The 22,953-nt window shown below is 34.8% G+C and overlaps 1 protein-coding gene across 1 annotated transcript in view; it reads right to left on the bottom strand.

Moving 5' to 3' along the window:
* Window positions 1–22,953, bottom strand: part of PPM1A (protein phosphatase, Mg2+/Mn2+ dependent 1A) — a 43,103-nt gene that overhangs the window by 5,677 nt on the left and 14,473 nt on the right. Inside the window, exons 2-3 of the mRNA XM_012536538.3 lie at window positions 4,407–5,260; window positions 1,941–2,058 (exon numbers count right to left, since the gene is read on the bottom strand). Coding sequence (XP_012391992.1) covers window positions 1,941–2,058; window positions 4,407–5,240 — 952 coding nt within the window. The 5' untranslated portion in view covers window positions 5,241–5,260. The remainder of the gene's footprint in view (window positions 1–1,940; window positions 2,059–4,406; window positions 5,261–22,953) is intronic.

Below are 22,953 nucleotides of genomic sequence, written 5' to 3'. Positions count from 1 at the left end.
GCATGTACTTAAAGAAAGAAAAAAAGAAAAAGGTATTCAGTGCCTGTTTTGGAAGCTGATTGCAGTATTTATCACTTTTTAAGACATAACAACTTTTACAATGCAAATAGTTACATTCTTTCTATGTTTTACATTCTTTCTATTAATTCTTTCTATGTTTTTAAATATAGTAGTGGTTTTTAATTACTGTAATATTTAACTAGATGCAGTCTCATCAAATCTACCTCAGTAAATAATACTGTATTTAATTTACGACATAATAATCTCCAGTTGAACAGTACAAGTATAACAACACTTCAACATACCAAAAATATTGAGGATTAATGTAAAGTCTGTTCAGGTGGCAATTCTTGCTTGATAATAAGCAATATAAAACTTAATATTGTAACATAAAATTACTTATCTAAAGCAATTATTTAGAATTGCATCAAAAACTTAAGAGTGCACACTAAAGAGAAAAAATAGCAATTCATTTCTAAAATTTGACCCCATTTCATAGTAAATAAAACTAATTATTTCTTTAAATTGATAAGAAAACATGTACACTCAGGTTAAAGTGCCAATAAATTAAATATCAACATATCCCAATACATATTCTTCTTCAGGTTTCATATTTTTCCACTAACAGCAGTTTGAACCAATGTGCTATGACTTGGTAGCATTCTAAATATTTTATCTCACTGATAACTTATATTGAAATGAATCACTTAAAACAAAAAATTTCCAAGACCCTTGGAAACAGTGAGGAAACAAACTCATTGAATAGTATGTCCAGTGAATGAAATACTAAATACTATATACACATACTAGATATATCACTATCAAGTAGGTGAGAGAAATAAAAACAAAATAGCAGCTCCAGACAGTACTGAAAAATCAAAACCAACCATGATTCTAATATCAGACTAATTATAATTGGTATCAAACAGCAAAAAGGGAGAAAACAAAATTAAAGTGCATATTAATTTTAATAATGCAGGCACAGCAGGATATAATAGTGTATCAATGTTTACATGCTATTAAAGGTCTTTAACGTGCAATGTAATGACATTAGGAGCCAAAAATGCATTTTAACACTATTATTGGCATGTCAAATTTTTCTGCTTAAAGAAACTGCATAATCTACATGCTTATTGCATATATGCAGTAAACTGGAATTCTCTGGGGAGACTTAATAGTTATGGCAAATAGTAGCTGCATCAATGATCATTTAAAAGTTTTTCAAATATTTAAAGGCATTACACTTGAGCTACAAATACCTTTCTAATTGTCTCAAAGTAATTTGCAGAATTATGACAAATACACTTCTGTAATTCCCAACTTATTTCTTGATTTTATTCAGCATTTATATTTCTGCCAGGTAGAGATATATGCCAGGTATGTCTTCTATTCAGGTTTATGTTGTCTAGGTGAGGCAGTTTATGGCTTAGGCAAGAAGCTTTGGAACAGTTTAAAATAAATTTTTAAAAGCTGTGGCACATGAAAGTTGTTAATAACCAGGCTATGATCTTCAAGTTATTTTTTTAAAGTCCCAAAGATCTTAAAATTCATACACACAGCTTTACACAGAAAGATGGTATTCAAATTATCACCATCATAAAAAATCTGTTTATAATTAAATAAACCACAAATTAGACTTTCCTGGCATAAAATTATTCATGCCAATGAATTCATAAAGAATTTGAAAGCACACAACACTTTAGCCTTTTTAAACAGAAGTATCCTGAACAGAATGTACTGGGCCATCCGAGTTGCTATTTCTAATATAACTGTGATAGGACAATAACAAATATCTAAACAGCTACTACAGAAATGCCCTTTCCCACTTTTGTACACTAAATGTCAAAGGCATGTAAAGATCTAAAAGCTAAAATGTTAAAGTTTGATTATGTTGAGGTTTTTCTTTAATAAAGCTACTTATTTTTTGTTAAATGATCCACCTTCTACTCTGCTTTCCAGGTACTTGTCCAACTCTGCCTCCTTCGTCACTGCTTCTGGCGATACTTTGGGTGCATTTGGAAAACAGATCAATATCACACTCATGTTGTCTCGACTTCCCTGGGAAGAAAAAAGTTTGAGAAAATATTGTTTTCTTTTTGCTCTTCAAAGCTTTGAGAACCTTTACAGTCATGCCAATTATACTTGTTCTAGTGAAAACATATATTGTTTTTAAGGAGAGAAAAATATATATGCACATGTGGAGCGGCACCACCCAATACATATATTGTACATATGGTATACAGAATAACCAATACTCCAAAAGACAAGAGAGAAACACTACAGATTAAAAAAATGATTGTTGCAGTAGAGTTTAAAGCTCTATAAAACAAATATTTCTGAACATTTACTGGTGGCCTACTTAACATGAAGTGATACCTAACACAAATACACATACATACATTCATTCAATTCAACAAGATAGAAACTTCTAGTGATATTCTTTACAACATGATTTGATCTGTAGTTACATATATACTTGAGAAATTTACTTTTTTTTGACAAATTTACATTTAAAATAAATTATGGGGCTAATTAATCTGCTTCATAATAAGTAGAAATATGGAATTAGAAATAAAACTACATATATAAAGTTTATAAACCAGCTTTTAACTTTCATAATTTAAAAAAAAGTTTCAACTTTTAGGAAGTACATTTGTTTTTAAAAGCACCTAGATATTCAAAATGCTATAATTAAAATACTTGAATCAATTTTGGCCTCCCCAAAAATCAGACTTCCTCTTCCTATTAGTAATTGGAGTTCTAAAATTTTAAGTATTTAATTCCCCTATATGGGAAAATTGAAGTTATACCATTAATTTAAGCAAATACAAAGAATTTAATATTTAAAATATTGGGGGAAATTGTATAAAAATGAGGCAAATGATAAGATACTGAACAATTTTTAAAACAGAGCATAATGCAGAAGAGATAAAGTAGAATCTGAGTCATAATTTACTAATATCTGAATCTGACCAAGTCTCTCAAGAAAACAGCTTTTAATTTAGTTAACAAGTATTTAACTCTCAAGCGCTACAGAATAAACCTAACAAATGAATGCTACTTTTTCCCTTTTTTATACTAAAAGGGACAAAGAACATAAGCATCCTTGTTTGGTTCCCCCCAAATTCAGAAATTAACAACAACAGTGTGTACTACCAAGTTGTTGCTCTATTGATTTTTTTTTTAACATATGTGTTGGATGTTACATAAACTTGATTTGTGTTGGATATTACATAAACCTGATTTTTAATTAAGATTTTAAGTACAGCTGGCAGTTGTGCATATAAAACCACAGAGAATATTATGTTGACTTTCTATTTCCGAGTTTTAAAAGGACATCAAATATACAGCCTCAGAAGAGTTTTATAAAATCACCATTTGTTAAACAAACACAAAGAATTAGTTAATGAGCATTATTGACAAAATAGAACTGTGGTGTAAAGAACACTGCACCTAAGTCAAGGACTTGGATTCTAGTCTTAGCGCTGCAACTAAAGAAGTAAATTGTGTAACATTTTTAACTTTTCTAGAAAAGGGAGCAGCATGTATCAAGCACACACTGTTTGCTAAAACTAGGTACTTCATATGTATACATTAGTTCATCAACAGTCTTATGAGTTAGATACTATTTTCTCCATTCAATAGCTGAGAGAGGTGGAACAATTTGTTCAAGACTATAGAGTACAAAAGTAACAGAGGTTAAGATTTGATTCTAGGTCTGACTCTGAAGTCCGCAGAGCCTTCTCTTGCTCATCTATATACATGATCCCATTTGATCATCCCGACAACCCCATAAGACAGGGTAATAATATCTCTCTTTCTCTCTCTTTTTTATACAATTAAAGAAACTGATTTTCCAGACAATTTAAATAGCTTACCTGAAGTCATACACAGTCTCATACCAAGTTCTTCTGACTCCATGTCCAAGGCTATTTCTATTACATCACACCAAATGATCACTAAATCCTCTGTTGGTGCTACAGATTCATTAGACCATAGTCTCAAAGTATTTCCATAAATGTACTGAGATATCACATGGTAAAAATAAAATATTAAAATTCTAAAATGCTTTTCATATATAGACACTGAGGCTTAACCCTCCCCATTCCCTTTTCTAAAACATGATACAGTCTTTTACCTTTGATAAAATTCCACAATAGTAAAAAGCTCAAGTAGTCATGGTTACTAAAAGACTAAACATTCAGATTATAACCCTTGCATTTTTGGTAACCGCGTAATTTATTTCTAAGAAGTATTCCTATGTTATTTTCATAATTGATGAAAAGTATCCTGCAATTGTACCAAAAACTTATTTCTGAGTACTATAGGTTCTAAGATGATTATATACTAGAGTAGTAATTAAGATGACATAAAATCATTTCATCTAAAAAAAAAAGTCTAGCTACCTTATACAAACAGGTGTCGACTACTTCATTGCAAACTTTCTCAAGGTCATCAGTGACTTCAAGTCTGGATCTTACAAAATCACAGAGCTCTTCATTTCCCATGACATCCCAAATACCATCACATGCAAGAATAATGAACTGATCATCTTCTTCAGATCTTTCAATATCATGGACTTCAGGCTCTGGTGACACAAGCTGCTCTGTAGGACCTTTTCCATGGACACATTTGTAATCGAAGTCCCCAAGGGCCCTTGACACAGCCAGAGAGCCATTCACACGTTGAATCATTACAGAACCACCTGCATTCTGAATTCGTTCTTTTTCCAGCGGATTACTTGGTTTGTGATCTTGTGTGAAGAAGTAAACTTTCCTGTTCCTACAAAGTAAACCTCTTGAGTCTCCACAGTTAATGAAATAAGTATGTTGAGGAGAAATTAAGACACCCACAGCTGTTGACCCACTTCTATCAGCACCATGTTTCTTCTCTGACATAACTCTCATATGTTCATCAATCTCCAGAAAACCTGTTCTGATTCCATTCTTTACATTTTCCACAGAAGGTGCTCCTGTAGACCCTTTAAAATCCTGGTTATTGGTGATGTGATCTAACAAATGCTCACAGCAGTATTTGGCAACCTGAGAACCAGCATGCCCATCATACACAGCAAAGAATGACCATGTTTCAAGTCCACTTGGCAAACCGATCACAGCCGTATGTGCGTCCTCCATTTCAACTCGCCAGCCTTGCATGCTGCTTAGCCCATATCGCAACCCATTACCCTGCCCCTGGGCATTATGTTTTTCCATCTTTGGTTTGTCTAAAAATGCTCCCATTATGTCTTGATCCTCTAGGTCTGCAAAGGAAGAGAAACAGGAAAGTTAATAGCTATCTTATAAACAAACTATATATCCAACAACCTTTTTAAGAGAGAAGGAAATACCAAGAAAGCTTTAAATAAGAATTCACAACTCTTGTGATAAGCAGACACTCACTGCTGACTTGGAACCTGATGATTAACAAGGAAGAATTGGGGGAAAGGCTGTTCAGGCACAGCTCAGAATGTACAACAGGTAGAGAGAAGTAAAGCATCATGATAAAAGTAGCTGATCTGACACTCTCCCCAAGGAACAAGTACTTGAAATAGAAAAGAGACTTGGCAGTGGCCATCAGCTTACATGAACCATGTCAAGTGGTTAAGGATGCATTGAATATATGAATCTCTTAGGGAATCTCAGAACTAAGTTGTATGTATATATTAATCAAGAAAAAACAAATAAATGAATTCACAGGACATACCAAAAGCCTACTAATTCAAACATCTTAGTTGAACATTCAGGATTTTCCAAAGTTTGATTCCAAATATCTAGTTTTATTCCTACTACATCAACTCTCTGAAAAAGTAGAAAAAGATCTACTCACAATGATTCAAATTTGCATGCTCCTTCCCTTAAGTCTTTCCTCCTTACTTATAGAAATAAGTATACCCATCCTTTAACGTCTAGCTCAAATTCTACCTTTTCCATTGGTTTTTCAGTCTCTGAAAAGCCAATAAGTTATTAGATACCTGTAAGTGGTTCAGCCTCAATTTTCAAGTTGCAAAGCAATTATACATACATATAACAAAGACTGTCATATGTAGATATAATAAAATTCATCTACTGTAACCTAATCTAGTGGTAATAACACATATCATCATATGGTACTCTATAACCATTTGGTATAAAGAGAAAAGGAGATCAAAAGGTCTAGGACAGCACTGTGGACAAGCCTGAAAGCTTAGCTAATCTAATCCTTTCCCAATAATCAAAAGCTAAAACCCTTGGTCTGGAATGAGCTTACACAAAGCAGGAAGACAGTTGGCCTTTACTTGAGTAATGGCCTAGAATGTAGACACTTGTGGTCCAAGTGATCAAATGAGTCACAATTTAAAGCAATCTGAAAGAAGGATACAATGAGATTTAATGGAGGTTAAGGTGAGATGGGAAGGAGTGGGGGAAAGTACCCAGGTAAATCAGGATGCACTTAGGAGATTAGGGGATTGATGATGCTAAGCTCTGAGAAGAAGCTGGGAGAGAGAAAGGAAGAAGAAAAACAACTCAGAAAGGAAACAGTTTCCCAGCAACCTCTCCCTCCTTCTCTATCCTATGAGGGCCAAACTAATACACAGCAGAGAAGTCTGGCTGATTAGTATGATAAAATGATCTCCTGCCTACTTGTCTGTGTCCTATTACAATTCCACTAATGGAGGTTAAATAATGAAAACTAGCCATTATTCATTCCTTATGGTGGTATTCATCAAATTACCTTTCTGACACCAAGTTGATACACAATATGGCAAGGGTGAGTGTTTTGATTGGACAAAAGATACAATAGTAATGATACCTTAATAGCAGACAATGTTTAAGATGAATTCTAAATCACTGATAAGTGTTTTACAACTGTTACCTGAAGTCATTCTCAACAACACTCTAAAGTAGGTAATAATATTATCTTCAATTTATAGATGAACTTTAGTGTGACTAAAGAACTTGGCCAACGACACTCATCAGACAAGTTGAGGGGAGTCAGGTCTCTAATTCAAGCCTGCCTGGCTCTAAAGCACCATTTACTACTACAGCAATGGTCTCAGTCATGGCTGTACAAAAGAATTATCTGTGGACCTTTTGAAAAGTTAAGATTAAAAAAACCAGAATTTCCACAGTAGGGTTGGAATCTAGGAATCTGCGTATCTGTTGTAAAGATTAGATGGAAAGCCTAGATAGATAGGTAGATAGAAGATGATTAAGCCATGGTGAGGTTAAGTCATCTGCTGAAGGTCAACAGCAAGTTGCCTCATCTCTGTACCTCAATTCCTTTAGCTAGGCTAAAGGGGAGGTGGGAGATGTTACAGTCAGCCCTCCATATCTTCGGGTTTGGATACGGAGGGCTCACCATATTCACTGTACTATGCTATTTTATAGAAGGGACTTGAGCATCCACACATTCTGGTATCCATGGGGGCTCCTGGAACCAATCCCTGCAAATACTGAGGGACAACTGTATACTTAAGACACTTGATACCACAAATCTAGCATTCGTCATCTTATAATGGGCATATATTAATACGTACCTCTGAATGTTGCTGCAAAGTTTAAATGAGGTAATGGCTGCAAAGTAGCCACATAGAGCAGAGCAAACATGAGGAACTCAGCAAATGGAAACTATTTAATTATGACTACATTCCCACATACACAACACATCTAGATTCTGATATTACCTAACAGGGATCTTACTCTCCCTCTCCCTTTTATAGAAAAGTCCAGTAGTTATTTTCCAGAGATATATCTATCTATCTATCGATCGATCTAGATATATATATGAAACTACCAAACAAATAATTCTTTGAAGATAAACAGGGTATGCTTTCTAAAAAAAAACACCCCAACTTTTGAAAAATATATATTAGAAATATAAAAATGTAACAAACCAAGTCAATCATCTGATAAAATTTTAGGTCCAGCTCTACTGCAAATGCAAAAATATAGTCAAGGGCAAATAATTTTGTGTCTGGATTTTTACATACTGAAAATAGGTGATTCAGAAATCTTACCTCCTGGGATTCTGAATAATTTGTAGAAGCCTGGTGAAGCAGCCAACTACAGCTACAAAATACAGCAGATAGTTATATAAAAATAATAGTTATCAGAAATTATTTACTTATAAATACTATGACATAGTACTTATAAATATGTCATACTTATAAGTACTATGACATACTATAAGTACCTATAAGTAAATAATTTTTACTTTTAAAAAATACATAGTTATTTTCCATAACTGGACTACTAAAGAGTATTTTATTTAGTCAAGTTATTAAATTGGCATGTATCTACAAACAGTAAATCCCAAGGCGATTCAGTTTGCCCATGAAAGTTTAAGTTAGTTTCTGAGAGAAATTCTAGTTCTCACCTAGTGTTAAATCTACTCTGAGCACATGCTGGGTCTCATCACAACACTAGCATTATCAGATGATCTGAACATTTCAATACAAAGTACTATGACAATCATAAGACTGAACTCATCTTTGATATAATCAGAAAATTTGGTGACCATTTTTGTCTTTTAAAACCAAACAAACTCCCAAATTGAAAAATCCTAAGGCTGAGTCAGGAAGTATTCATTAAAGTTCAGCGACTGCCTTTTATTAAGTAAAACCGATCTCACAATCATAATGAAGAGTCTTGAACCTGGTCATTTGGTTTAATCCACTCAGAATTATCCCAAGTTAAAAAAAAGCTCTATATATTCATTCCACTGTTAAGATCCCTAAGCACCATATTAGCCATGAAACAAGAGTTATTAAACTGACAATTCTGGCAGAGTCCTTTAGTAAAAAATTGAAGACTAAAACACTGCAGGGTTCTTTTCTGTTTACCTATGGACACACAGTATAATACAGAATGTCCTGGTGCTCCATTAACAGAGGACAAAATAGACTATGTAAACAATGTTGAGAAAATTATATTCTCTTAGTAATTGATATCAGAATTCTTCTTACAGCAAGCCCTACTTTTTCTGAGAAACACTAGTTTGATCAGATATGTAAGTAAGGGGTTAAGGATCAAAAGATATACTCAACATAACAAAAGATCACTACTAAACAAGCATTTGAAGGAGGGTAGATGCTGCTAACTGAAGGATCTTTGTTTGATGAGCACTGAGATAGGTTTGATTATAAAAACTGGGGAGGAAAATCTGGACTAGACCTCCATAAGAAATAAGAAATCTAAAGGTTGGGGGAAATCCAGAGGGAAAAAACTATATAGCAAGAGAGACTTGAAGCTTCTTGGGGGAAAAGGGAAAAAATGGAATACCAGTTAGCAGCACTGGTAGCAGTGTATAACATGGCAACATTGAAGTCATTTGCAGTGAGGAGTGAACTCTCTACTACTACCAAACCTTTGGTATAGCCTACATTGCCCACTAATGCTTATGTATGAATAGACTGTCAAAGATGAGGACAAATGGTCAGCTGACCTCTGGAATGCACACTTACTGAACAATAGAATACTAAGCAATTTATTGCATAGACGGGTTCAGAGAAGATGCACAAAGTCCTTGTGGCCACATCTCTCTACCAAGGATAATCTAGGCTACATAAACTACTTTTAACTTCCCAAGGTATGAAACATGGTAATTCATAAATTATATTTTGTAATCCAAGGTAACCATCTCAAAGTTATCTATGGTAATGATACATAAGCACATGAACAAAATTTTACACAATTTGAGGAGAAAAAAAAGATCAATCTTGGGTAATTTTTCTCCCATTTGGAGTCTGAAATTTCTAATCATTACAAAAATAGTCACACATTTATATGTACAAATTTGATTTTGATAACTTGTATAAATAATCAGAGCCAAAATGTAGAAATGATCTGTCTAAACCTATTTTACAAATGAGAAGGTACAGAGAAACAGAATGACTTGCCCAAGGTCAAAAAGCTAGTTCAGCACTAAGCCTGAGAAAAGGACCTAGGTTTCTGGACTAACACTCTAATTCTCCTACACAAGCCATCCTGTATATCTGCAAATGAAGTAATGGAAATCTAAAAATGTAGACTTTTAAAAAGACAACACACAAGGCAGAGAGGCATGGAAGATGGTCACCGAAGAAAGCAGAAACTTCTTTTAGTGTCATTTCTTCCTCTGCCTACTCTACATAATTTGTGTTCTAAACTACCAAAGCTAAATGACCAAAAAAAGAGGAGGGAAGGAAAGGTAAAGAAGAAGAGAAAAGGAAGAAAAGCAAGAAATCCAACTTTTATTTTTTGTCTGAGACTAACAGAAAACAACAGTGAACTAACTGCAATTTCTGGCAATGCCAATTTCAAATACACGAGCTAAATAAAATATAATAATGAGCAGAGAAAACTAAGAGGATGTATTTTTAAAGATTCAGAAATTAAAGGTGGGGATTGGGGGTGGGTGGGTGAGCTCAGTATTCATTAGCTCCAAAATAGAAAACGCCCATCAATTTATGAGATGACACTGAATGAATGAAACAACTGCAAGCTGTCAACCAAAGCAAAAACAAAAAAAGCAAACAAACCACTCTGAAAGTAGGTTCATGGAAACGAAAAACAATTACTGAACTAAAATTTTCAAAAGAGACAATGAATAGCCAAATAGATACCACAGTTAAAACAATAAACAAAACAATAAATGAGATCACTTTGAGGAATTCTTTTAGAACTCAGGTCTTTCCTCATCTTGATTCCAAACATACAAACCCACCCATGTTGGTACCCATCCTATCCTCATACCTTTCTGTTATAACAGAGTACTCTCTGTCCTCGCACTTAAGTTAAATCCCTCTGTTAGAGCTTTGGAGCCCATGCTTCAAAGGAATCTTACACAATTTATGTGTCTTCCCAGGAATAATAACATTATTATCCTCTTTCACTCCTTTATATTCAACCTCCCCCTTTCTATTGGAGTACAACTTTTAAAGACACTCAAATGTCATCCATTAAAAATAAGTCCTTAGGGCTTCCCTGGTGGCGCAGTGGTTGAGAGTCCGCCTGCCGATGCAGGGGACGCGGGTTCCTGCCCCGGTCCGGGAGGATCCCACATGCCGCGGAGTGGCTGGGCCTGTGAGCCATGGCCGCTGAGCCTGCGCGTACGGAGCCTGTGCTCCGCAACGGGAGAGGCCACAGCGGTGACAGGCCCGTGTACGGCAAAAAAAAAAAAAAGTCTTTAGGTGACTCATTCCCCTCTAGCTACCTCCTGCCTCTTTCTTTCCCCTACAGTTCAAAGTCTTTTAAAAAAAAGTGTTGATGCTCCGAACTGTTGTCTGGCCATTCCATCAAAACAAGCTCCTCCAAGCTTAACCCAATGGACATTTTGGCCCTTGTCTGACTGACTGCTCAGAGCAGCACTCAACACAATACTCCTTGAAACACTCTTCCCATTGGCTTTTCAAGATGCTACACACTCCTAGCTTTCCTCCTACCCTAGCTTTTCCATCCTTGTCTTATTTGCAGGCCCATCCTCATCTCTCAAGCCATTAAATATTAGCATTCAAGGCTTAGACCTAGGCCCTCTTCTCACTCTATGCTAGCTCCCAAGGTACTCTTTCATATCGTTTTTTCTTCTTTTTTTTTCTTTCATGGTTTTTGCCAGTGAATGGCACCATCATTCATCAAAGTGAATAGAAACCAAGGACATATCTTTGATACCTCTTTCTACTTTATCTCCCATCAGTCCAACATCAAGTTCCATGGATTCTACTTCTTAAGTATTCTCAAATCTGCCCAGTTTTTTCTCTAACACCATAGTCTTCAAGGTACCATCATCTTTCAATGCATTATTCTATACCAGCCTCCTATTTTGTCTCTTCACATGCATGCTGGGCTCCCTCCAATTCATTCTACAAACTGCAACCTTAGTAAACTTTTCAAAATACAAATATCAGTGATCGTTTTGTAATCTACAGAAATATCAAGTCACTATGTTGTGCACCAGCAACTAACATAGTGTTGCAGATCAATTATACTTCAAAGAAAACAAAAAAACCCAAAAAACAAACTCACAGAAAAAGAGATCAGATTTGTGGTTACCAGGGGTGGTGGGAAAGGGAATTAAATGGATGAAGGTAGTTAAATGGTACAACCTTAACAGTTACAAGATAAGTAAGTACTAGGGATGTAAGGTACAATGTGACTAATTAACACTGCTGTATGCTATATTTATGTTTTTAAGATAGTAAATCCTAAGAGTTCTCATCACAAGAAAAAAAATTTTTTTTGTACCTACATGAGATGACACATGTTCAACTAAATTTACTGTGGTAATCATTTCATGATGTATGTAGGTCAAATCATTATGCTGTATACCTTAAACTTACACAGTGCTGTATGTCAATTATATCTCAATAAAACCAGAAGAAAAAAGATAATATAATACAAATTTCACTGTATCACTTCTATACTAAAAGTCATTCAATGGCTTTCCTCTCTTTGGGGGGATAATGAACTGCTTAATATGGCTCACATGAAAGCCCTGAGTAGTCAGGCGCCCATCAACCTTCTCCAGACTTACCTTACTTCATAATGCGCCGCCCCAATAACATTCTCTACTCCAACTGTAAGGGCTTTCTTACAGTACCTAGTACTTGTCACGTCCCCTTCCTCCAAATAACATAAACAAATGCCACTTCCTCTATAAAAAGCTATTCCTTCCTCTCTTACTCCACCCAATTCATACTCATTCTTCAGATTATTAACTCAAGTATCAGGTCTTCTGGAGAGCCTCCTTTGAATACTCTGGATTCCCCTAGCACAGCAGACCTTCAATAAACACTTGCTGAATGAATTAGCTCCAAAGAAAAAGCAGATGCAAATATTAAAAATTTGGTAACAGAATGAGTATACCCAGGGAATAAATATAAACATAAAAAAATAAGACTTTCTGATGGACAAAACAGAGAAGCTATAATCAAAGAAAGAAATTTTTCCCTCAGTAGAAGTCTTCAAACTTACAAAGCTCACTGAATATCTAGGAGGATTAATTGCTAAAAACCCACCCCTATTTACCCACAACTGAAGAAATTCAAGGAAAAGAAAAAAAAAAAAACTATAACATAAGCTTCTAGGAAAATCTTGGGTAATCTTCAAAGGAAAGAGTATCAAATTAGTATCAGCCATTGCCAACTATAAAACTGAATCCTAAAGTAGAGAATAAACAGAGTTCTAAGAGTTAAGGTTAATTACATAATCATCCAAACTATTATTCATGTGTATAGGGGGAAAGACATTTTAAGATATATAAGGACTCAAAAAAAAAAAAAGATATATAAGCACTCAAAGCATATACTCATACTTTATGGAAAATTCAAGAAAAAATTCCAAACAAGCAAACATCTATTATGTTTTAAAACTATTAAGTTCATCTCTAAGACTTGTCATTAGTTTAACTTTTTAATAACATTACAGAAAAATAACCACCTTAAAAATACTGATCTGGAAAAACAAAATCCCAATATATAAAGTAAAAGAACTTGGGAAGTGGCCCAATTATCCAAGTTAACACTAGGAAGACACTCTCATGTCTTTAGAATTATTCTCACATCAACAGCAAAGCACATATAAATCAAAAAACAAACAAAAAATCTTTCATAAGACTAAACTTAAAAGTTACAGATCTATCCAATATGAGACTTAGGACAAGTCCTTTAGCTTAATATCTAACTTTCCTTACTGATAAATAATCAACCTTGATTAATTAACAAGGTAATTGTTCTGAGAAATGTATAAGAAATTAAGTGAGAAGATTAAAAGTTTAGGAATACCTACATAAATGGCATTAGTAAATTAATACTTTAGTCTAAAATCATGCTAATGAATTCCCATTTAAAAACTTATTCTCAATACCAAGATGATGATTATGAGATAAATAAGATTATTTTACTACAGAAAAGTCAACTTTTAAAGAAGGAAAAAAGAAAAAAGCAGCTACCAACTAAGACTACAAATTGGTAGCCTGAATTTGACCTTCACATATATTGTTAGTTCCTCTCCCCAAGCAACATGCATTCTCCAGAGTCCCCACTACTCCTTACTGACCATATCTAGACCATTTCATCCACTTTTCCACCATGGCATCTGAGTTTGCATCATTTGGTAAAGAGGACAATACCTGTGATTGTAACAGCATACAATCCATGAGGATTTACTCTAATCTGATCTTTCACTAATGTGGCCACCTCATCCCAAAGTAGCAGTATAGTAGACTGAATAATGGCTCCCAAAGACATCAGGCCTTAATCACGTAAACATTACCTCATTTGGAAAAAAGAGGTCTGTGTAGATGTGATTAACTTAAGAAACTTCTGATTGGGGGGGTTGGTGGAGAATATCTGGGGTTATACTGGGGTCTCTAAATGCAATCACAAGTGTCATTATAGAGGCAGAAGAAAAGCTGACACACACAGAGGAGAAGGTGATGTGAAGACAGAGCAGAAAGAGATCTGAAGATGCTGGCCTTGAAGATTACAGTGATGTGGCTACAATCCAAAGAATGCTGACAGCCACCAGAAGCTGGAAAAGGAAGGGAATGCATTTTTCCCCTAAAGCCTCCAGACTGAGCACATTCCTGCAGGCTCAATGAAACTGATTTTGGACTTGTGACCTCCAGAACTATAAGAAAATAAGTGTGTATGAAAAATCAGAAACTAGAATATAAAAAGTATTAACAGAGCTAAGGAATGAAATTTAAGAGATAAAACATTATTGTATTATTTTAAATAACACGAAAAGCAATAATGAGAAGTAAAGAACTTATAGAAAACAAGTTACAAGAAGTAAAAACCAAAATAAGAAAAATCATCCAGTATGAAGATAGTAAGAATAAAGAGGTAAAAGTGAGTAGATTAAAGACACACACACTGTAGATTCAACAGTTTATTAGTACACTGTAAAATGAAAATCAAATAATGGAAGAGAAATTAAAACCTCAAAGAAGAAATTAATCCTAAACTGAGAGAAAATTTGAACTTGATGATTCAAGGCATTCATCAAGTACTAGATAATTTTAGTAGAAACTGACCAATACCACAGCATAATTTGGTGAAGATAATGAATTTCAAGAATATAAGAATTTAGGGGAGGGATAAATTGAAAGCTTGGGATGAACACACACACACACTGCTAAATATAGATAACCAACAAGGACCTATTGTGTAGCATAGGAAACTCTACTCAATATTCTGTGATAACCTATATGAGAAAAGAATCTAAAAAAGAATGACTATATGTATATGTATAACTAAATCACTCTGCTGTACACCTGAAACTAACACAACATTATAAATCAACTATACTCCAATAAAATTAAAATATTTAAAAAAATGAAGAAAAAAAATGAGAATTTAGACAAATAAAACATGCCAAAAAACAAAAACAAAAACAAACCAGGCTGGCCTCAAACTTCTTTGCAATGTCAGATGATAGGCAATAATGAACTAATACCTATAAATGTTGAGGGTAAAGGGGTATATTCCAAGAAATCTAGACCCAGCAATGTTGGCATTTATTATGAAGATAATAGAAAGATATTATCAAATATGCCAGCACTAAAGAAGTATATCATACATGTACCATTTCTGAAAAATCTGTTTAAAGACAGATTAATGCTATCAAGAGATTAATCAAAACAAGAAACTCAATAGTGGAGATGTCCTAGTATATAGGGCTTTGGGGTGGGCAAAATATACTAAGCAAATACAACCAAAAAGAAACCAAGGGTTGCAATTTTAATATCAGACAAAGGCAAGCATAAGGAATAAAGCAATAACGAGGATGGGTATCTTTTTAAATTGATATGGATGTTGTCTAAAATTATAATTTAACTTACAAATTTTATGTGCTAAATAACTATTTTTATGCCAGATAATTCATAGCACACCTATCAAAAACACTATATGCTGAAATCAAAACTATGTATTGTGTTCAAACACACTTAAAAACACTAATTAAAACTCAAATATTTACTGAATTGTACATTGAAAAACAAAAGCTTTATAGCTTTTCCTAATGCACTCCCACCGATCTCACCCTGGGGACCAAATAAAAGAAAGAAAAAGAAAGGAAACAAATGATACCATATTATCTAACTTGAATACAACAAACAGTAGATACTGGTAACAATAAAAGAAAACTTCAAACATCTGGAAATTGCTTTAAAAGGCATGCTTCTAATCAACTTTTCATTGAGTTTGTATATTTTTACAATTACAAAATATTTAGAAACAATAATAATAAGAAAAATCTCATATCAAATTCTATGAGATGTAACCAAATCTTATTCATGGAAACTCATAGTTTCTTAGTAAAAAAGTGAAGGCCAGTATACTAAATATTCAATTCAAGAAGTAAAAACAACAACCACACACATACACACAAAACCTAAGGAAAGCTGAAGGAATATGTTATGAAAAATTAAGGTAAATATGATAATTACATGAGAGAAAAATGATTAAAATAGGTAAACCACTAGTTAGCCTAATTGAGAAAAACTACAATTCAAACTTAGAAACCAAACAGGCTAAACTCACCTCACAGGTAGGTGTTTTTCGTTTTGTTTTTTATGAAACATACTGTATAATTCTTTGTCAATAAATATGAAAATATGAAGGAAATTGACAATGCTCTAGGAAAACAAATTACCAATTTTCTTTTTCCCCCCAAGAAGTGACGGAATAAAGACCAGTAACTCTGGAACAAAATGAGAAAGTTATCAAAGAACTATCTTTAGAAAAAGCTCCAGGGCTCACAAGAAACAAAAAGCAAAAAGGCTGAAGAACAATTCGAGGTTAAAGACCGAAAAAATATGACAACCAAGTGGAATGTGTGATTGTGCGCTGGCTTATATGTATTTGTGTGAGCAAAGAGAATATGCATGTGTGCACATAGAGGGAAAAAAGAGTTTATAAAAAAATGTCGCAAAATGTTAACAACTGGTCATCTGGTAAAGATGGAAGTTCACTGTATTCTTTTTTTTATATTTTCTGTAAGTCTGAATTGTTTTCAAAATAAAGTTATTAAAAATAAAAGTGCATTAGGCAAGACAATTTCACAACCAAGATGTTTTACGCCTTAAAAGAACATGTAACTCCCAAATTACCTAAACTACCTAAAGAACAGAGAAAAAAACTTACCACTTTTTATGAACATACACAATCCTGACGTAAAATTTGACAAAGATAGCACTAAAAAAATAAAACTATAGTCCAAACACATTCATTAATACAGATGCAAAAAACCCCAAGTAAAATATAACCATATATTACGGAATAAAGACAAATAACGCTAATTACTTACAAGTTACCAAGTAGGGTTCATTTTAGGAATTTAAATACATTCGGCAGCCCATTAATATAAGTCACCTCTTTAAAAGTTAAAAGGAGAAAAATCGGGCTTCCCTGGTGGCGCAGTGGTTGGGAGTCCGCCTGCCGATGCAGGGGACACGGGTTCGTGCCCTAGTCCGGTAGGATCCCACGTGCCACGGAGCGGCTGGGCCCGTGAGCCATGGCTGCTGAGCCTGCGCGTCCGGAGCCTGTGCTCCGCAAAGGGAGAGGCCACGACGATGAGAGGCCCGCGTACCGCAAAAAAAAAAAAAAAAAAAAAGGAGAAAAACCATATGATCGTCTCTGCATAGGCTATGATATGATAATACATATTTCAAGCCAGAAGGGAAGCATAGTGATTAGAACAGTTCCCAAGAAAGAAACAAGAACAAAGATACCTGCTCGTATCTCTATTATTTAGCAATGTCTAGAAATACTGATCAATGCAGTCACATTAAAAAAAAAAAGCATAAAATTATGAGATCATATTATTACTTGCAGATAACGATTATGTGATGGCAAACTCAAAATCTAAAACACTGTTAGAAGAAAAAGTTCAAGAAGGCTATGTGACTAAAGAAAATTATATAAGAAAACTATTAACAATAATAATTTAGAAAATAAATAAAAATGTCAGCAAAGGTATATCTGAATAATTAACAAGAAATATTCATGACCTTTAAGAGCCTCAGAATACAAGACATTCTTTTTTCTGAGATAGGAAGATTCAATATGGTAAAGACATTTTTCATCCCTTTATTAATAATAAATTCAATATAATCACAACTGGGTCTTTTTGTTCCCAGACCTTGATGAAATGATTCCAAAATTCATTATGAAAGATTAAATGTATGAGAACAGACAAAACATTCTAAAAACCATGAGAATTTGCCATACCTAATATTAAAACAATTTCAAATTATGGTATTTAAGAGGGAATACTACTGCAGGATAAACTGATCAGTGGAATAGAACCAAGACTCCAGAAAGAGCTGCAGGAACAAAAATTCAATAATTGGTGTTAGAACGGCTGGCCTATTCCACTCCTGCCCTCCCATGGAGGAAAGCTGAATCCCTATCGTGGATCTTAAAAAAACACCAGCTGATTAAAGATTTAAGTTTGAAATACTAACAATAAAATCATACAAGTACATCTAGGCAAATATTTCTATAATCTTATGGTAGGAAAGGACTTTCTAAGTATGCCACAATGGCAAAAAGGAAAAGACTGACTGACTCCAAAGGAATAAAAAGTAACTCCAGAGAAATAAAACTTCTGCACTATAAAACAAAGCTCATAAGCCTGAAAAGCAAATATATATGATAAAGTTAATATTCCTAAAATAACAAAAGTCTTATAAGATAACAAAATGAACACTTTAAAGGAGAAGAAACGGACAAAGAACACGAACAGACAATGAAATTCATAAAAGAATGCAAGTGGCCAATAATATATGGAGCAATGACGAATCTCACTAGCCATTAAAAGTAAACTTATTTTTCACACATTACTTTATCAAAGATCAAAAATTTATAACGTCCACTATTGGCAAAGGAGTAAAAAAAATATACTTCTCGTACATAGGAGAGCAAACTGGTACCTTTCTGAAGGCTATGTATGATATATAATACATTAATTTTAAATGATGATTTCCATTAAAATGGTTTTGTATATTCACACTTTGAAGTGTTCCTCTGTTCCAAATGTATTTTTAAAATACATTACTATAAAACAGAAAATTAAGAAGACCAAGCCACCTGCTAAAGATAAACTCCTGAAATACAAAGCACTTGGTGAAACTGAAACTGTGACTCGCCTGGGCTCAAGTAACAGAGATGCACAGAAGTCCACATCCTGTAGGGATAGTAACAGAACTAAAAATGCCCCCATGCAAGGCTGGGATAGAAACCAGCCTCACTGAAACGAATGCCTGTGGTGGAGGGGCTCTCTTGCTTGTAAAAGGAGGAGGGAAAAGCTACTTACTAGCCATTGCCAGGGAATTTAGTTTAAATGAAATTACGTGCTCCTTCAACAGAAGCACACACCTTCTTTAAGTCTGTATTTCTTGGAGAGATAAGCCTGATCCTGATGTTATCAAGAATCAGGGGAACCAAGCCTCTAATATAAGACATGGTTTCAGTCTGGGCACCCCAGAGCCAAGGTAAAGGTGCATGCAAAAAAACACTGGATAAGAAGGGTGAAAAGAAAGAAAACAAAAAAATTCTATCTAATATGAAACCAAACTCCAAAACACACCGGGACAACTAAACTAAGATGGACAGCCAACAAACATCAAAAATTATAGGAATTCCATCTAGAAGAAAAAGTAGCAATCAGAAAATAACTTAAAATGTGTATGTTTAGGATCCTTCCAAAGCTAAAAAGAACAACAGACAAGAAGGGGGTAAAAGGATAATAGCAGGGCTTCCCTGGTGCGCAGTGGTTGAGAGTCTGCCTGCCAGTGCAGGGGACATGGGTTCGAGCCCTGGTCCGGGAAGATCCCATATGCCACGGAGCAACTAGGCCCGTGAGCCACAACTACTGAGCCTGCGCGTCTGGAGCCTGTGCCCCGCAACGAGAGGCCACGACAGTGAAAGGCCCGCGCACCGCAATGAAGAGTGGCCCCCGCCTGCCGCAACTAGAGAAAGCCCTTGCACAGAAACGAAGACCCAACACAGCCAAAAATAAATAAATAAATTTATTAAAAAAAAAAAAAAAAAGAATAGCAGAAGTCAAACCAGAATAGGTGGCAATGAGTGAGTGAGAGAACCTGAACATGAGAAAGTATTCACTGAGAAAAGCAACCGAGGCCACATAAAGTAGCTGAACAAAGTCAAAGTGTGAATCAGTAAATTGGAAAATGTACCTAGGAACTGCCTAGAACAAAACACAGAGACTAAGGATTAATAAAAAAGCAATATTCGAAGATATAAAGGCTAAGGAATTTCCTAGAACTGAACTTCAGATCAACAATCTATTTCAAAGAGTGCCTACAGATAACACAACATACACATACCTAGGCATACCATGGGAATGTGTTCAGAACATCAAGTATGGTAAAACAAACAAATACTAACATTTATATCATACTTGAAATATGCAGGGCTCTAAATGCTTTACATCTATTAATGCAATCATCACAACAACCCCTATAATACAGATACTATTTCATTACCTCTGTTGAGAACTTGCCCAAGGTCACACAGTAAATAGTGGTGACAGAATACGGAAAAGGAATCTTTTTAAAAACTACCAGAGGAAAAAATTACATACAAAGGCATAACAATTAGGTAGAGACCAGACTTCTCAGAGTTCCAAGTTTGCCAAGTTTCATAATACAATGAAATAATATCTTGAGGGTGCTGATAGGAAGTGGGAAAAAAACTATTAATCAAGAATTTTTATTTGCAAAAAAAAAATGTACTGTGTAATAAAATATACTTTCAGACAAAAACTAAGCCATACTCTGTTGGTAAGAAAACTACTAAAGGATATACTTTAGCAAGAAGAAAGGTGAACCCAAGAGATACAAGGAACAATAAATTCAAAAACCAGTAAAATATAGTGGCTGATTAAATTAGGTATTAACTATAAACAAGGAAATGAAATTTATGCTACAAAAAGGGGAAATAAAATTGTAGGCAATTATACACATGATGGAGGAATGTTTGGTGTTTAATCAAATATAAGCTCATAAAAAAAAATCAAATATACAAGGAAACAAGTTGCCATGAGTAGGAGTTAACATATAACAAATACTCCCTTGATGGTGTAGGAAAAATGGGGTGCGAGAAGATGGTCATGTCCCAGATCTTGAGTGAGTCCCTGGGATGGGCCGCCAAGTGAGGGTCCTTGACTTTGCACAGGAAAGAATTCAAGAGTGAGCCTGAAAGCAGATTTATTTAGAGAGATACACACTCCATAGACAGAGTGTGGGCTGTCTTGGAGGGCGAAAGAGAGGCAGCCCCAGGGCATGGGGTCCTCTAGGAAAGTGAGAGCTGTGCTGGGAGATACAAATTCCACAGAGAGAATGTGGTCTGTCTCAAAAGGTGAGAGGTGTGGGGGTGGCTAGTATTTATGGGTTGGGTAATTTCATAGGCTAACAGGTGGAAGGAATAGCCTACCTATCTTGGACAAGGGGCAGATATTTCTAGGAAATGGGGCACCACCCACTTTTTGGCCTTTTATGGTCAGCCTGGGAACTGTCATGGCACCCGTGGGTGTGTCATTTAGCATGCTAATATATTACAATGAGTGTATAATGAAGCTCAAGGTCTACTGGAAGTTGAATCTTCCACCATCTTGGGCCAACTAGGTTCTAACCAGTTTTTGTGGTACCCTGTTCTTAATGATTGTGCCCTGCCCACTTCCTTCCTATCTCATTAGGACTTCAGATATTAGAATTAATGAATATAAGATATAAAATAACTATGTATGAAATGTTTAATAAGGTTAAAAAAAACAGAAAAATGAGAAATAAGAAATTATTTAAAAATTACCAGGCAAACTGGGAAAGAATTAAATGTCACATTTGGAAATTTTTAAAAATTGTTTTTTTAATTGGGTGGAAATGTAAATTGGTGCAGCCACTATGGAAAACAGCATGGAGGTTCCTCAAAAAACTAAAAATAAAGTTGCCATATGATCCAGCAATTCCACTCCCGGGCATATACCCAGACAAAACTATAATTCGAAATGATACATGCACCCCTATGTTCATAGCAGCACTATGTACAATAGCCAAGAGAGGGAAACAACCTAAATGTCCATCAACAGATGAACAGATAAAGAAGATGTGGTATGCTGTATACAATGGCATATTACTCAGCCATTAAAAAGAAATAATGCCATTTGCATTACTGCAAACATGGATGTCTTTACAAAAGATGGATGGACCCAGAGTTTATCATACTAAGCGAAAAGTCAGAAAAAGAAAGACAAATACCATATGATATCACTTATACATGGAATCTAAAATACGACGTGAACATATCTACGAAACAGAAACAGACTCACAGCCATAGAGAACAGACTTGTGGTTGCCAAGGGGGAGGTGGGGTGGGGGTTGGGAAGGATTGGGAGATTGGGATTAGCAGATGCAAAATATTATATATAGGACGGATAAACAACAAGGTCCTACTGTATAGCACAGGGAACTATATTCAATATCCTTTGATAAACCATAATGGAAAAGAGTATGAAAAAGAATATACATGTACAACTGAGTCACTTTGCTGTATAGCAGAAATTAACACAACATTGTTAATCAACTACACTTCAATAAAATTAAAAAAAGAAATCAAAGTAAAAAATCGTTGATATTAAAAACTCAAAGGATGATTTAAACAGATTATAAATAAATGCAGTAAATTAGCTCATTGAGTTGAGGAAATTTAAAAAATTACATTCACTTCAAAAAACCTACAACCAAAGTATGAGAGAAAGAGGAAGGTGAAAAAGAAAACTAAATTCTCCAACAACAGTAAGTAGCATAAACAGTCCACAGATGTAAGCGCTAAGAAATTTAAGACCTGGACATTGCAGTGCTCCTGGAAGCCCAGGAAATACTAACTAATCTCTGTTCATGTCAACTCCCTGGAACATAGAAGTTGTAGAGCTCTCTAGACCCTATTACCAACATCTATTCCACTGAGAATCA

This window comes from Orcinus orca, chromosome 2, assembly GCF_937001465.1.
Source record: "Orcinus orca chromosome 2, mOrcOrc1.1, whole genome shotgun sequence".
NCBI lineage: Eukaryota > Metazoa > Chordata > Mammalia > Artiodactyla > Delphinidae > Orcinus > Orcinus orca.
The sequence above is the reverse complement of the archived record's forward strand: the minus strand, read 5'-3'. Positions and strand labels throughout refer to the sequence as shown.